The following is an 18,431-nucleotide window of genomic DNA, read 5'->3' as shown; positions in this document are numbered from 1 at the left end:
AAGTTTTCTTAAATTTATTTATCAACACTGCGGCGTGAAAAGCTGACAGACAATAAACACGTCTACTTCAGCTTCTTCTTGGGGCGGAGGTTGTTGGTGTGGCCACACTTCTTCTTGCGGCAGTTGACGGCACGTGGGTGCAGACGGGCGTAGCACCTGGGAAAAACAAGAGAACAAAAAGAGCTATTCAGAAGGAAAAAAACAAGCTATATTTTCCATATCACAAGTCGGTGGGGGTCTGCTTAAAAATATTTTTTTAAGTAATTTGATGGTCTTACTTGCGGCAGATCATTTTGTCGCAGTTGTATTTCTGAGCCAGCTGTCTGAGGGAAGGTTCAATGATGCCTCCACGCAGACGCAGCACCAGATGAAGAGTGGACTCTAGAGGACAGTGTTAAATACATCTCAAGTCACAACTTTGCACCACTTTTCACAAAAACATATTTTTAAAAACTACATTATGAGCTGTTATCAAACATTGTCTCTTGGCTACCTTTCTGGATGTTGTAGTCTGACAGAGTACGGCCATCCTCCAACTGTTTGCCAGCAAAAATCAAACGCTGCTGATCAGGGGGGATTCCTACACACAATCAAGATTACACAAAATTATGAACTGCAGCAACAAAACAAACTTGCTTTGCAAATCACACATTTTTTAAATGTATAGGACTTTCCAGCTGAAATGAACTATAAGGACAGCTTCTGCCCTCAAGCCTTCTGAAAAAAAACTATTTATTTCTCTAGATTTGTGTAGCTCACTTTGTATTTAAAACCATCTTGGTTACAAAGTCTGACCTAATATTTGTGTATTTTTCTTGGCACGAGTCAGTATAGTTGAAATCCTCTTAGTTACAAAGTCTGACGCTAAGGCCATTTCCAAATGAACAGATACTTACAAAAACAACTTAATATAACATTTCCCCACTAAAAATAATCACCTCTATTACCGCAAATGACCTGCATTTCCTTTTTTATGAAGTATTATTACTTGAGGATGAGGCTAAACTTGTTGCGCACCAAGGAGCAGGCATGCTAATAGCAATGCTAACCTAGCTTGAAACACAAAATAAATAAGCGCATAGTAAAAATTTAGAAGTGTTGATGGAAACGTGTTACAGCAGAAAGTAGAAATGTATTAATATGAAATCAACAAGTACATTAATAAGAGTCTAGAAAGAGGATAATATAACAACTGTTGACAGCATTGTTAGGGTCAGTACATGACAAGTTGGAACAAACTTAGGGAATAAGGACTTTGAGGGTTACTTTTGTTCAGTTTGTGTGTACTATCGGCCTCCTTATGCTGAATTGTACGTGATATGAGATTAAATAATTAATTTAAACATTGTGTTGATATTGTTAAACCATCAATACTCACCGTAATAGAAAAATGTTCAGTTAATACATGTGATTGGTATTGGCATCAGCTATAACAATTCATAGATATAACGATTTACATTCCTAAATTTCAAGTATATCGATCTGTGCTTTCCCCGTGTCTTTCCCTCTCCTCTGCCAGGAATTACAATTTCGTAGCTTTCAAATACAGCACGATTTTAAAAGCCACAACACAACATTTAACCACAAAAGACGGGGCCAACACAGGGGAGTTGAAAGCGGTGCAGGTTAGCGCGACGCACCGACTTCAAGAACACAAGAAGATGGATGAAGGAGGCTATGGAAGCAAGGGGCGAACACCATGCAGGGCGGAGAACAGGTAGTGTATGGCCAGGTCAGGGAACTTTATCAGGTAAATCTACTTTTAAAATGTTGTTTGGTTACTCTAGTTTTATTGAAAAATTGCTTGAAGGTTTAAAATGTGAGCAGGAAGTGTTTCCTCTTGTTATTCAACCTAGTGTTGGCTGCAATTTATTCCAGTAAGATGTGAATGCATTGGCCATAGTTGTTTACATGCTTGTTTATATCCATCATTTATTTATACATAATTACATTACAAGACATAAACTTCACCTGCAGTGTCTAGTATGTAGCATTTATTTCAGTCACACGGCTTGTTTTGCATATAAAGTTACTGAATTGATTTTAACTCACTGAATGAATCGTATCAGGTCGTATTGTACAAAACAACATTGTCCCTAAATCGTATCAGTAACCACATATTAAATTCAACCCAGTCATTATTTAAACGAATTGTTACACCCCTAGTATCGGCCGATCTCACTCAGGGATGATCGGAATCGGCAGCATAAAACCTTAATCAAAACAAAACATCCTTAATAAAAATGTATTCTTATAAAAAATACATTTTAAAATACAATATAGTCCAAAAACCATAAAAGATCATAGCACCCACACATCACCTTTTATTACTTACACTCACAATTAACAAGCAACACAATATAAACAGATGCATTTATTTAATAGATTATTTGCTACAGTACATTATCTTCAATCCCCTGTTGGTATTGAAAAGGTGAAAACAGGCCTACTTCTAATTGTCTCCATCGCAACAAACAAAGTGAGTTTCTTACAAGTATGATCTCTGCAGGACGAGGAATAGCTAAAGATGCTTCACTACACACCGTAGCTCACCGGCATCAAAATGTAAACAAACGCCATAGATGGCTCTACACCTAACATCCACTGTAATGATATCAAGTATAGTAGTATCTAATCAATACTACTATGATCACGTCGATATTTTTTGGCATTACAACATCTTCTTTCGTTTTTAAAAAAATATATATATTATGTTTATAAACTCAGGAAATATGTCCCTGGACACGAGGACTTTGAACATGACCAATGTATGATCCTGTAACTACTTGGTATCGGACTGATACCCAAATTTGTGGTATCATCCAAAACTAATGTAAAGTATCAAACAAAAGAATAAGTGATTATTTATTAACAATAATAATAAAAATAATAATAATTCATTTATTAACAATAAATGAACAAGTAGATTAATAATTAATTTTCTACCACTTGTCCTTAATAATGTTGACAAAATAATAGAATGATACAATATGTTAATGCATACGTAATTAGGAGCCTTTGTTTACTTACTACGACAAGTTGTCTAGTATGTTCACTATTTTATTTAAGGACTTAACTGCAATAATAACCGTATGTTTAATGTACCCTAAGATTTTTTGTTAAAAATTAAGCATAATAATAATGCAATTTTTTGTGGTCTCCTTTACTTAGAAAAGTAATGAAATAATTTTAATACCGGTACCAAAATATTGGAAATGTTTAGGGATGTCCGATGATATCGGACTGCCGATATTATCGGCGGATATATGCTTTAAAATGTAATATCGTAAATTATCGGTATCGGATTCAAAATTATCGGTATCGGTTTCAAAAAGTTAAATGTATGACTTTTTAAAACGCCGCTGTGTACACAGACGTAGGGAGAAGTACAGAGCGCCAATAAACCTTAAAGGCACTGCCTTTGCGTGCCGGCCCAATCACATAATATCTACGGCTTTGCACACACAAGTGAATGCAATGCATACTTGGTCAACAGCCATACAGGTCACACTGAGGGTGTGCGTATAAACAACTTTAACACTGTTACAAATATGCGCCACACTGTGAACCCACACCAAACAAGAATGACACACATTTCGGGAGAACATCTGCATCGTAACACAACATAAACACAACAGAACAAATACTCAGAACCCCTTGCAGCACTAACTCTTCCGGGACGCTACAATATACACCCCACCCGCTAACCCCGCCCACCTCAACCTCCCCATGCTCTCAGGGAGAGCATATCCCAAATTCCAAGCTGCTGTTTTGAGGCATGTTAAAAAAAATTATGTACTTTGTGACTTCAATAAAAAATATGGCAGTGCCATGTTGGCATTTTTTTCCATAACTTGAGTTGATTTATTTTGGAAAACCTTGTTACATTGTTTAATGCATTCAGCGGGGCATCACAACAAAATTAGGCATAATAATGTGTTAATTCCACGACTGTATATATCTGTATTGGTTGATATCGGAATATCGGATATCGGCAAAAAAGCCATTATAGGACATCTCTAGTATTGTTACAACACTACTTCCTAAATATCATTAGGGAAATATCCGAGTAGAGTACAGACATATTACACATCTGGGAATTTTAGGCCTATATATTCACTTACAGTGGAACGTCTAAAACGACTCATTTTAATATATCGCTGAGAAGTAAGCGATGCTCACCTTCCTTGTCTTGGATCTTTGCCTTGACATTTTCGATGGTGTCACTGGGCTCGACCTCAAGGGTGATGGTCTTGCCGGTCAGAGTCTTCACGAAGATCTGCATGTTGGCTGCTGGGTGTCACAGGAGAGGAGCGTTTAGATTGGCAGGGTAGCGATTTCTCAACGAACTTGTCTGTGGCAGCTTCTAACTGCACTCGGTTAGGTACCCTCGGATAATGACGTTGGAAAACGTTTCTTTACAACATTCTATGACAGAGCTCAAAGTGCTTTTATGACGAAGGCAACGTGGCGCCGCTGGGGGTTTGTACCAAAGTTAGCTAAAGCTCACGTAGTGACATGGCTTATGGCTATGCTAACAGTTAGCAGGGCCGCGCCACATGCTGGCTACTTACGCGAAAACTGTTCTAGCAAAATGTGTTTTAAGATGAAGAATGTATTTCGTATAGCTGTCAATATTGGCGGCACGGCGCTACAAGTGAAAAGATGCGGATTTTACCCAAAAATTGACTTGTACGGGCAATTAAGTATTTGGTAAAACGTGTACCCACCCGGCCACTAGCTGAGCCTCGACGAAAAGAGGGCGGAAGGAGCTCAGGCATAAATGCGTCACTTCCTTTCACCGGATTTCTTTCAAAATAAACCCCCACTTTTTTATTCATACTTACTTATTTTTTTCGTAACCTTTTTTTTTTCTGAAATTAATGATACCAGTAAAGAATAAATGTAAAACAAAGCCAATATTAAAAGACGGGGTTGTTATTATAATTATTGTTATGTTTTTAAAACAAGAAATGAATCACTCAAAGCAGTTATAACATGTGGAACTGTCCATCCATCCATTTTCTACCGCTTGTCCCTTTTTGGAGTCGCGGGGGGTGCTGGAGCCTATCTAAACTGCATTCGGGCAGAAGGCGGGGTACACCCTGGACAAGTCGCCATCGCAGGGCCAACACAGATAGACAACATTCACACTCACATTCACACACTAGGGCCAATAGGGGGTTAAATCACCAAAAATGATAGCCGGGCGCACACAACAAGGAGACGACGAGTAAGATGAAGAAACGAGTAAGATGAAGAAATACGCTTGTAAGTTCCAAGCCACAGCTGCGATTGGACCTGGATAGCCTCCGGGAAGAAGTAGTGGAGTACCAAGTGCTTGGCAGTGACGATCTTCCTCAGGAAGCAAAGATTTTGGGCCATGCTAGGGAGAGATGGAAGATTCCAGACTCTAGTGCATTTGATGAAAGCACTTTTGTGCGTGCCACACAGCAATGCATCATCAGAGAGGGTGTTCAGCATGGTTAGAAAAATAGTGACAGAGAATAGAACAAGGATGGACAATTCAACCCTTTAACTCAGCAATGAGTAGATGAGTGTAATGTGTGTGTAAATGTGTAAATAAATGAACACTGAAATTCAAGTATTTCTCATATATATATATATATATATATATATATATATATATATATATATATATATATATATATATATATATATATATATATATATATATATATATATATATATATATATATATATATATATATATATATATAGGTAAGGATAAGGAAGAATAATAACTAACTTTTTTGTGTTTGTGTTTTTACACAATATGTTCTAGTAGCTGAAGAAAATAATGAATGCATACTAACATATTCGTAATCTATTCAGTGATAATTGATAAGATAAAGTAACTTTATGAATAAGTAACTTTATTTACACTTCCTGATAAAAGGAAGAAAAATAAGTAACTTTTTTACACTTATTTTTCTTCATTTTCCTTTTATAAATGACAGAAAATACATTTAAAATGAAATCATAGATCAGAATAAATGACTAAAAGTGACAGAAATATTGTGTTGTGTATAAATAAATACATGATATAAACTAAGCAATAACTTCTAAAAAAAAATGATTAGAGTTCAGTGACGGTGTACCGTAGGGAAGGGATTCATATGGCCCCATTCCTGGGTGGATCTCGCGGGAGAGGAAGAGGGGGGGTTAATCATTTTGCAATGCAGTCTGCTGAAAATGATGGAAAGCGCCACGACACATAGCAACTGGTGCTGTGGTCAAAGTTGGAATTGCCACAAAACACATTTTAAGATATTCAACACTTTACTGCCATCTGGCAGCTAAAGTGGATAGTGCACCCCCCAATTCGTCACATTTCATGTGTCAGGTAAACCGCGAAGAATGGGGCTAGTTGAATCCCCTAAAGTGACCCACCTTAGGCCAGGGCTCGTCCAACTGTGAGGCGGGCCTCCCAAGTGAGGAGTTCCGGTGAGGAGCAGCAGATTGAGAAATAAACTTTTTAAAACCCACAAAGGTTATGTCACAGAAAAAAAAGGTGTGTCCTGATTGCCATTTGGGAGTCTCAAGTTTAGTGGTGATGCCACTGAGACAGGTGTTTGCTTTCTGTGCACTCCTTAGCTGCACTAGTTTTTGTGCTAACTAAATGATATTATTACCTACTCACCATCTCCTGTCACTGTATTCTGGGGTCAAATTGCATGCAACCCTGCCAGCTCGTCACAGCGCTACTTTTACTTTTGTTTTTGAGTAACTTTGAGTAAGTTTTGGCAACTCTACCTACCTCCGCCCATATTATGACTCGTAAAGTTCACATTAAAAACTGATTTGAGTTATCACCATTTTGGAATGAGTGTTATCTATGCAGTTATTATTGTGTCTGTGCTGCACTACTCCACCCCTGAGGTTGCAGATAATGCTTAGATTATACTGTGAGTCAACACGTGCAGCTTGTTTCAGCAGTTTATTTTTAAAAGAGGTCAAATGTGCCTGCAATGTTTTTATCAATAACATAAAAGCCAATGCTGGGATATCATGACTAAGTAATGGTTATTCACAGTAATCATTGATCACTTGTTCCCAACGACCTGTGCTCATCCTCCACAGAAACTTGTGATAACCAATTTGGGTTAATGCTTTCTTCCTTCATGACAGACCAGTCAGAGTAGTTGCTTAATGTTTTCCTTGAGAGGCCATGTTCAAATCCTTGATTAACCCCCTGAGTTCTGGTTTAACCAATACCTTCAACGTTGATTTGTTTTTGACATTCCAATAGCTGCTAATTATATCATAAGGTGTTAACTCAAGTTTACTCACTCAGAGAACTGGTTTCTAAAAATACTAAATAATATTAGCACGCTAACAGTAAGCATGTGTCAAGAAACAAAATATGACTGAGGTAAAATTTGCCAAAAAAGCTGACGTTAATTTACCATAGTATCTGACTTTGAGGTGCACTGCCTGCAAAATTAACTAAAAAGCTAGCTAACATCAGCATGCTACCAGTTAGAACATGTCAATTAAGTACCAAAATACATGACTGAAGATTGTACCTGCAAAAATAGCTACAATAGCAACCCAATAGTGTCCATCCATCCATTTTTGACCTCTTATCCCTTTCGGTGTCATGTAACAAAAATTAGACCCAACAGTTAGCATATGTCAAGTACCAAATATATATGACTGAGGTGTACGCCTTAAAAAAAAAAGACTAAAAAGCTTGCACGCTACGAATAGCATGCCAACTACTGCGTCAAGAACCAAAATATATGATATTTTGGTATATATCTACAAAATGTGCCAACAAAGCTAGCATGTTGATGTGAGCATGCTAGCAGCATGCTTGAAGTACCAACATCATCGGCGGTCAATCGAACGAGTATCACGATCCTCCTGGTAGGGGTGTATCCCTTTATGGAGGATGCCTGTGCGTGACTTTGTTTAACGTGGGGAGACTGGTGCACAGACAGTCACCACACGATCCTTGACAGAAACGGGTCAGGGTCCAGTGGCATAGAGTCCAAGACGACTGGGGACCCTTTTCTGCTGCAGCCTTCTTCCGCCATTGCAGCCGTTGTGGTAGTTCTTAAATCTGCCGTCTTCCGCCTGCTCCGCCGTTGAGGTCTTTACCGTATCCCTGGATAGGGGCAGTCAGGTACTAGGCCTTTGCCAAGGGCCACCTGAGGTAACAGTAGAAAAGGGGTTAACCTCCTAGTGCCCCAAGACCCCCATAGAGGAGCCTCCACTGCCGGATGCACTTTAACGTCATGCCCAGGACCAACATATCTGACTGAGGTGTATACCTGCAAAATTAACAATAATTGTTAAAGTTAGCATGTGTCAAAATATATGACTGAGGTTTGTACCTTCCAAAGTAGCTAAAGGCCTACTGAAATGAGATTTTCTTATTTAACCGGGGATAGCAGGTCCATTCTATGTGTCATACTTGATCATTTTGCTATATTGCCATATTTTTGCTGAAAGGATTTAGTAGAGAACATCGACGATAAAGTTCGCAACTTTTGGTCGCTGATAAAAAAGCCTTGCCTGTACCGGAAGTAGCGGGACGTCGCAGGTTGTGGAGCGCCTCACATCTGCACATTGTTTACAATCATGGCCACCAGCAGCGAGAGCGATTCGGACCGAGAAAGCGACGATTACCCCATTAATTTGAGCGAGGATGAAAGATTTGTGGATGAGGAAAGTGAGAGTGAAGGATTAGAGGGCAGTGGAAGCGATTCAGATAGGGAAGATGCTGTGAGAGGCGGGTGGGACCTGATATTCAGCTGGGAATGACTAAAACAGTAAATAAACACAAGACATATATATATACTCTATTAGCCACAACACAACCAGGCTTATATTTAATATGCCACATAACAAACACCTCCCCCCTCCCGTCCATATAACTCGCCAATACAAATCAAACACCCGCACAACACACTCAATCCCACAGCCCAAAGTACCGTTCACTTCCGCAAAGTTCATACAGCACATATATTTCCCCAAAGTCACGTACGTGACATGCACATAGCGGCACGCACGTACGGGCAAGCGATCAAATGTTTGAAAGCCGCAGCTGCGTACTCACGGTAGCGCGTATCCAACTCAAAGTCCTCCTGGTAAGAGTCTCTGTTGTACCAGTTCTCTATGTGTTTGTGTTGCTGCAGCTGGCCGCTAATACACCGCTTCCCACCTACATCTTTCTTCTTTGCTGTCTTCATTGTTCATTAAACAAATTGCAAAAGATTCACCAACACAGATGTCCAGAATACTGTGGATTTTGCGATGAAAACAGACGACTTAATAGCTGGCCACGATGGTGTCCCAATATGTCCGCTACAATCCGTGACGTCACGCGCAAACCTCATCATACCGAGACGTTTTCAGCAGAATATTTCGCGAGAAATTTAAAATTGCACTTTACTAATCTAACCCGGCCGTATTGGCATGTGTTGTAATGTTAAGATTTCATCATTGATATATAAACAATCAGACTGCGTGGTCGGTAGTAGTGGGTTTCAGTAGGCCTTTAAGTACCAAAATATATGACTGAGGTTTGTACCTTCCAAAGTAGCTAAGAAATGTGGCAAATTCGGGAAAAAAAATTGCTGATTCATTTTGAATGAGTAAAAATGTGGAATTATTGTGAATATGGGAATTGTTTTAAATTAAATAAAAAATGGTAACACATGTCTTGAATGAGTCGAACACTTTGAAAGTGGAATTGTTTGAATCAGATAAAAAAATATTTTAGAAGAAGGCGGACGAAAACTATGGCGTAATAATAATTTGAATACGATATGTGTGAATGCTGTTATCTGAAAGGCTAACAGTTAGTACGCTAGTCAAATACCATTATGTAACAACTCAACAGTTAGCTTGTGCCAAACACCAAAATTAATGACTCTGAGGTGTATAACTTTAAAAATAGCTAATAAAGCTAACATGCTAAGCATGCTAGCAGTAAGCTTGACACATGCTTAGGGAACGGCGTGGCGAAGTGGGTAGAGTGGATGTGCCAGCAATCGGAGGGTTGCTGGTTACTGGGGTTCAATCCCCACCTTCTACCATCCTAGTCATGTCCGTTGTGTCCTTGGGCAAGACACTTCACCCTTGCTCCTGATGGCTGCTGGTTAGCCCCTTGCATGGCAGCTCCCGCCATCAGTGTGTGAATGTGTGTGTGAATGGGTGAATGTGGAAATACTGTCAAAGCGGTTTGAGTACCTTGAAGGTAGAAAAGCGCTATACAAGTATAACCCATTTATCATTTATCATAACGGCGTGGCGCAGTTGGATGAATGGCCATGCCAGCAACCAGAGGGTTCCTGGTTCGATCGCCAGCTTCTACCAACCCAGTCACATCCGTTGTGTCCTTGAGCAAGACACTTCATCCTTGCTCCTGATGGGTCGTGGTTAGTGCCTTGCATGGCAGCTCCCGCCATCAGTGTGTGAATGGGTGAATGTATATAGTATCAAAGCGCTTTGAGTACCTTGAAGGTAGAAAAGCGCCATACAAGTATAACCTATTTACCATTTAAGAACCAAAATTTGCCAAAAAAGCTGGCATATTAAAATGAGCATGCGAGCAGTATGCATCAAGTACCAAATTTGACTCTGAGGTGTATGCCGGCAAAACAACCAAAAAGCTAGCACTACAGTTATCATGCATCAATTAATATACTAGTGTGGTTTGGAGAGGTTTGCTGAGAAGAAAAGGGGCACAGAAAACATTTTTTTTATTGAAACTACCCAAGGTCTCAACTTTTTTCTCAAACTGAGCGTCAGGTAAGATGCAGTTCTAGCTCTGCAGAAAGCCAGGCAGGCAGCAACTCAAGAGGCCCTTTTTTATTGACAACAATACGCCTCTGACAAGAGCTCTCTTTTTCCCACCAGTCAAGCTCTTCCAGCCTTCACAATAATAGCACTGCACGTCAAATCTGGTCTAACGGCACTATAAAAAATAAACGCCTCCAAAAAAAATGGCTTGCACTATTTTAAATGTTGATCATCTCAATTACAGTAAAAGCGGTAGGATCAGTGACACCCAGTGATACGTGTGCGACTCACCAACGTTTAATATGTGACTCGCACGCTAGTTTCTAACAACAAATGGTAAAATACCATGTTTTTAATGTGGAGGAACCAAATGACAAAGTTTGCCTTGAGCCCCTATATGACTAAACACGCCCCTGTCACTGATGGGAGTAGTGACAGTTCCCAGCATGCTCTTTGTGTTAGAATAATTATGTGTAAGTTATCACAAAAGTTTCAGTTTTCGGAAACTTCCGGCGAGCAGACAGGGGCTGTCTTTGTTGTACCAAGCCAAAGGCTTGTAAAATTCCATTGTGTACGATGGGAAGAGACGGGAGGGGTTATCTATTGTGATCCAAGACTTGCCCAAGCTCGATCCAGGACCAGTCCAAGCCCGAGGCATCTTTTTATTTTGTGTTAATGTGACCGAAAACAATGGCTGTTTACATACCCGCCATTCCTTTAGAAACAGCTGTTGTTATGTAAACAGGAAAGTTCAAATAAAAAGAGGTGGCGTACAATCTTTCGCCAGAGCGTGCTGAAGACTGTTCAAGAGTACAGCCCAGACGTTTCTCCTCAAATTGAGCCAAATTTAATTCTGTCTCTGTTAAATTCCTTGCTTCTTGTCTCGTTTAATAGATGTCATCAGTGTTCGAACCTGACACTTTGGCACTTTTTTGTAAGCATCTTCAGTACATATATCTGTGACGAGGAGCAGTTTTTGCTATCAGGCTCTGCCCACTACAAATGGATAAATGGGCTATACTTGTATAGCACTTTTTTACCTTCAAGGTACTCAAAGCGCTTTGACACTATTTCCACATTCACCCATTCACACACACATTCACACACTGATGGCGGGAGCTGGCATGCAAGGCCCTAACCATGACCCATCAGGAGCAAGGGTGAAGTGTCTTGCTCAAGGACACAACGGATGTGACTAGGTTGGTAGAAGGCGGGGATCAAACCAGGAACCCTCAGGTTGCTGGCACTGCCACTCTACCAACCGCGCCACGCCGGTAAAAGTAGGTACTGACTGATCCAGCACTTGAGAGTGTCATTGCATTTCTACCAATTCTGATCAAGATCTGAATTTGTAGAGACGAGTTATGTTGGCATTTTTTATGGCGAACCATCAGATCAAAGTAAGGCGACATGCCACGCCCACATCTTACAGCGTGGGCAAAATCCTTTCGCAATTTATCATGGCCAATCTGTTTGGAATCTGTCATTTTGACCGCAACTCATTTGGTCAAAGTCCCTAGGAGGAGTTTGTTAAAGTACGACACCTGTTTTTGGCCTAAAAATGGTCGACTTCCTGTTTGTTTTTAAAAATTGACTTTCACGTGCGTATTGTCATGATAGACATCCAGCTATTTTCGTGACGATACGTGAATCTGGTGGCAGGATCAAATTTGTTGTAATTTTCAAGAGTCAAATTTTAAATGTTGTGTTCGGTACCGCAGATATGTCACGCTTTCAAAAATTGGAGAGTTTTTGTGCATGTTAAAGGCCTTAAAAATGTGTTCAAAATTGGACAAAAATAATGCACAGAGTAACTAAAATAGGGCTCTCGCAGCCTGTGCTGCTCCGGCCCTAATTATTTTAAGAACATCAAAATATTGTTCTAATAACTCTAGTATCGATCATATACTGTATAGCCTTGGTTTCGACACCACCTATTTATGGATTGATCTGCCCTTCTCTTACATGTACTGATTGACAATGCTGACACACCAACAGTTGTTATATTATCCTCTCTAGACTCTTATTAACCTATTTGTTAATTTCATGTTAATAATCGCTTACTTTCTGCTGTACTGTGCTTCTATCTACACTTATTAAAGTCTACTAAGCTCTTATTTCTTGGTGTTGTTTAAAGCTAGCTTAGTGGTTAGCTTAGCTATTAGCATACTTGCACCTGATTTGCTTCCGGTGTCCAACTTGTTGAGCCTTGTCCTTCAGTGATAATATTACTTGACAATGACACTTGAGATACTAAGAAATGCAGATTATTTGCTGTAATGGAGGTGATTATTATTAGCTTAGGGCGGGGGTCAGTAACCCACGGCTCTCGAGCGGCATGCGGCCCCCCAATGCCGCCCTAGTGGCTCCCTGGGGCATCTTTAAAAAATGATTGAAAATGGAAAAAGATGGGGGGAATTTTTTTTTTTTAATTTTAGTATGTTTTTTGTTTGAGGACCAACATGACACAAACCTTCCCCAATTGTTAGAAAGCCCACTGTTTAATATGTTTGTGTGCATGTTCCACTGATGAGAGCATTTGGTGTACATCGTTTTGTCCTACTAATTTCGGCGGTTCTTGAACTCACCATAGTGTGAACTGTGCAACAGTTTGTTTACATGTAAAATCTTCCACTCCTCCTTTGTCTTATTTTGTCCATCAAACGTTTCATACTGTGCGTGAATGCACAAAGGTGTACTTTGTTGATGTTATTGACTTGTTGGAGTGCTAATTAGACACATTTGGTCACTGCATGACTGCATGCCAATCAATGCTAACATGCTATTTAGGCTAGCTGTATGTACATTCGTAGGTATATTTGAGCTCATTTAATATCCTTTACTTTTATCCTTTTTGTATATAATTCAGTTTTGCATGTCTCATGACACATTATCTGTATGTGATATTGGCTGCACTTCCGATAATTGTTTGTACGCCATGTTGTTCCAGACCACAGCAAATATTACCTAGCTTGCCAAAGATTGTAATAAATCTATTAAAAAAAGACAGCTTGCCGTTTCCTTTAACTTGAACACACACATCTATACCTTTGGCCATTAAAAGCCAGTAATTTCCAGGAGTTATCTCACCTTCTGAGTAGCCTCTGATTTATTAATGGTTTCTAATGTTGTAAAAATGTGTAGAATAAACATTAAATTTCAACATTTCTGTCAATGAAGATTTGCTTAAGCCTGCGACAGTCATTTTGATAGTAGGCTATTATAGCTAATATAGACACTTACATCATGTGTTGCCTTCATTATAACACTTATATAAGACTTTTAAAGTCATTTTGATAGTAGGCTAATATAGCTAATATAAACACTTACGTCATGTTTTGCCTTCATTATAACACTTACATTAGACTTTTCATTTTTTGCGGCTCCAGACAGATTTGTTTTTTGTACTTTTGGTCCAATGTGGCTCTTTCAACATTTTGGGTTGCCAACCCCTGGTTTAGGGGAGCGGCTCCACACTGACTATGTTTACACTGCAGGCCAAAGTGGCCCAAATCAGATTTTTTTTAATCAGATTCTTTCCAGTTGACTGTTTACACTGCAAGTAAAATGTGATTTTTTTTATCAGACTCCAGTGTAAACGCGAATGTGCCCCCAAAGTGTCCTGGATGTCACTTGCATGCACAGTGTGATAAAGTGAAAATAAAGGGAATTGACCGGGAGGAAGTTGCTACTACTACAAAATAAAATAACAGTCGCCACACCTTAAAAATTTGCGTTTTTTACTTGAAAACAAATTTAAGTAATATAAGGTATGAATAGATGTATGATTGGCCCTAGTGTGTGAATGTAAGTGTGAATGTTGTCTGTCTATCTGTGTTGGCCCTGCGATGAGGTGGCGACTTGTCCAGGGTGTACCCCGCCTTCCGCCCGATTGTAGCTGAGATAGGCTCCAGCGCCCCCCGCGACCCCGAAGGGAATAAGCGGTAGAAAATGGATGGATGGATGGAGTGCAATATATTTGGGGGGTTCTAATCTTTTAATGGCTGTTAAGTAGAGGAGACATGGACGACAGCGTGGATCTACGGGAGCCTTATTTTTCAACTTACATGTAAACAAATGCACCACAGCGTCAATTCCGGTCCTTCAACAATCGCTATTTCTTCGGAATCAAAACATATATTCATATATAATATGGCCTATTATTTGCGCACTATTGATAATTGATGCACCAAAAATGTGGTCGTCTTAAATAGACTTTGCTCACCGAAACCGGATGTTGTAATGAAATATTCACTTCCGCTGGCAACTGCGTCTTTCCTGGCGCACACGAGTGACGTAGCTCGCTCAAAGCTGATGAAAATGTCACATGCATTCAGGTCTCATTGCGTTTAGACCAGGGGTCTCAAACTCATTTTACCTGGGGGCCACTGGATGCAGAGTCTGGGTTAATCAGCGATGCATGGCGATCATGTACCTTTTCACGAAAATTGGCCGATACTGATCAGTGGCCAATAGATCGCCACATATCCCTACTACATTCACAGCAACATTATAAAACCCAGAAGCACACAATTGAGGGGGATTTTCAAGAAGTTGTTTCCAAGTGTTCCCTCATTGCTAGGAATTCACTAGAAATGTTCTTCCAGTGGTAAACCCACGCTCAGCTTGACCTGGCTTATGATTAAATAAACTTTCAAAACATGTGTGAAGGGCCTGAAAAACCACAAATCTTCAACCTTTACAGTTATTTAGTTAAAATATAAACTCTTTCCTCCTCTGGTGTATTTAGGGAAGCGGACTCTGGCTTGACTGTCCTACTTCAACCTTGTTTATGCTGTCAACCTTAAGAGGAAGCTCGGTGTATGTTTTGCAAAAGGATTCTCAAGCCCTCTCAAGCATGACCGACTTAATGATCACCAAAAACAATCTGTGTTGCAGCAGAAACATTGCCTTGACCTCCGATATGCGGGTTAGAACTGATTAAAATAAAGTTGTCGAGGACGGGAATGTAAATAAGCCTGGAGTTCATCAACCTGGTGAAACAGCATAGGTTTCGTTCCAAGTACTGCGACTTTAAGATTTTTTTTTCAAAACAAAGCACTTTTTCTAGTTATTATTATTATAGTAGGCCACATCTGTAACAGGCATAAGTTGCAGCTGCATACAGTAATGATATACCAAAATATCTGAATGGGTAAATCTGAAAAATTATCAAAACATCAATAATATCAACACCAAGATGCCACTATATTTTTTATTTAACAAATGTGTTCTTTGTGGTGTTGACATTGTTACATTACATCATTTTCATAGATTTGTATAGTCTTTAGAAACTCAGGTAATATGGTCTTACACAATGGAAGCCTTTGTGGGCAAAAAGCCAAAAGATTTGAATTATAGCTAGTTTTGCTTTTGTTCACTCTTTTAGCGCTGTAGACTTTAATGGTATGTGATAAAAAGGAATAAGGTAATAATTGTAATATTTTGATGATATTTTACCTCATTGTCTTTATATTGCTGTAATGTATTATTAGTTAAAGTTAAAGTTAAAGTAAAAGTACCAATGATTGTCACACACACACTACGTGTGGTGAAATTTGTCCTCTGCATTTGACCCATCCTTGTTCACCCCCTGGGAGGTGAGGGGAGCAGTGGGCAGCAGTGGGCAGCAGTGGGCAGCAGCTGTGCCGCGCCCGGGAATCATTTTTGGTGATTTAACCCCCAATTCCAACCCTTGATGCTGAGTGCCAAGCAGGGAGGTAATGGGGTCCCATTTTTATAGTCTTTGGTATGACTCGGCCGGGGTTTGAACTCACAACCTACCCCGGCCGAGTATTATTAAATTGTTCACATAAATAAGTTTGTTGATTAAAAAAAAATGCTTTTGCTTCCCTCAAATGCCCCCCAAAATATGTTTTCTATAGTTTCCCTACAATATTGGTTTAGTGTTTGATTTTGATTGTAATCAGTCAACATATAAACCAGGGGTCCCCAAACGTTTTGACTCGGGGGCCGCATTGGGTTAAAAAAATTGGGCCGTGGGCCGGGCTGTGTATGTATATATATATATATATATATATATATATATATATATATATATATATATATATATATATATATATATATATATATATATATATATATATATATATAATATATATATATATATATATATATATATATATATATAATATATATATATATATGTATATATGTATATATATGCATACATACATAATATATATATATATATATATGCATACATACATAAATATATATATATATATATATATATATATATATATATATATATGCATACATACATAAACATATATATATATTCATATATATATATATATATATATATATATATATATATATATATATATATATATGTATATATATGTATATGCATACATACATATATATATATACATACATACATACATACATAAATATATATATATATATATACATATATATATATATATATACATATATATGCATACATACATAAATATATATATATACATATATATATATATATATATATTTATAATTACAATGCATAAATATATATATATATATGTATATATATATATATGTATATATATATATATGTATATATATATATATATATATATATATATATATATATATATATATATATATATATATATATTATATATATATATATATTTATGTATGTATGCATATATATATATATATATATATATATATATATATATATATATATATATATATATATATATATATATATATATATATATATATATATATATATATATATATTAATGTATGCATGCCATATACATACATAAATATATATATATATATATATATATATATATGGGACCCATTACCTCCCAGCTTAGCACTCAGCATCAAGGGTTGGAATTGGGGTTTAAATCACCAAAAATGACCACTGCTCCCCTCACCTCCCAGGGGGTGATCAAGGGTGATGGGTTAAATGCAGAGAATAATTTCGCCACACCTAGTGTGTGTGACAATCATCTGCTGTGTTTTAGTTTGATTACAAATATTTATTAGGGGTGAGTAATGCTACAAATTTCAAAATACAAGGCAAGTATTGCAGGTACTTAAATTAATATTATTACTGTTGACGTCTATTTTTTATTTACTTAAAATGTTTCAAGATCATTAAATCATTTTGTGATTTTGCCTTTTATATGGTGACGGTTTATATCAGGGGTCCCCAAACTATGGCCCGCATGCCCGGATCCGGCCCGCCAGCGTCCAAAATTCGGCCGCGGGAAGTCCCAAGTTTAAAAAAAAAAAAATTATTTTTTTTTTTTTTTTTTTTTAATCTGTCCTTAAAAATAAAGTTTCCCATCGATAACGTGACATCATCACTATATATATATATATATATATATATATATATATATATATATATATATATATATATATATATATATATATATATATATATATATATAATATATATATATAATTATATATATATATTACTCACCCCTAATAAATATTTGTAATCAAACTAAAACACAGCAGAGTAGAAAAAGTTTTTCCGTACATTCACAGTAAAAGTAAATGGCTGCCACGTTATACAACAAATATGTCCTACTATTACTTATTGTAGCTGTTTTTTTTCTGTGTTTATTTAATACAGGTTTTTTTTTTTTTTTTTTCAT

General features: G+C 37.8%; 1 protein-coding gene across 2 annotated transcripts; it reads right to left on the bottom strand.

The window, feature by feature from the left end:
• Positions 1 to 4,787, bottom strand: uba52 (ubiquitin A-52 residue ribosomal protein fusion product 1). Of its 2 annotated transcripts, none has more exons than XM_062028429.1 (5): positions 4,731 to 4,787; positions 4,183 to 4,290; positions 494 to 580; positions 279 to 381; positions 1 to 156 (listed from the first exon to the last, which is right to left on the bottom strand). In XM_062028429.1, exons 2-5 carry the CDS (start codon positions 4,283 to 4,285, stop codon positions 63 to 65), a joined length of 387 nt encoding a protein of 128 aa, XP_061884413.1. In that variant the 5' UTR covers positions 4,286 to 4,290; positions 4,731 to 4,787; the 3' UTR covers positions 1 to 62. The 2 variants fall into 2 exon arrangements, with proteins under 2 accessions (XP_061884413.1, XP_061884411.1); XM_062028427.1 differs by having other exon boundaries at positions 4,183 to 4,293; positions 4,731 to 4,776.
• Positions 4,788 to 18,431: the final 13,644 nt, after the last annotated feature.

Source organism: Entelurus aequoreus, linkage group LG19 (assembly GCF_033978785.1).
Source record: "Entelurus aequoreus isolate RoL-2023_Sb linkage group LG19, RoL_Eaeq_v1.1, whole genome shotgun sequence".
Taxonomy (NCBI): Eukaryota; Metazoa; Chordata; class Actinopteri; order Syngnathiformes; family Syngnathidae; genus Entelurus; species Entelurus aequoreus.
Note: the sequence above shows the minus strand (reverse complement) of the source record. Positions and strands in the feature narration are given on the sequence as shown.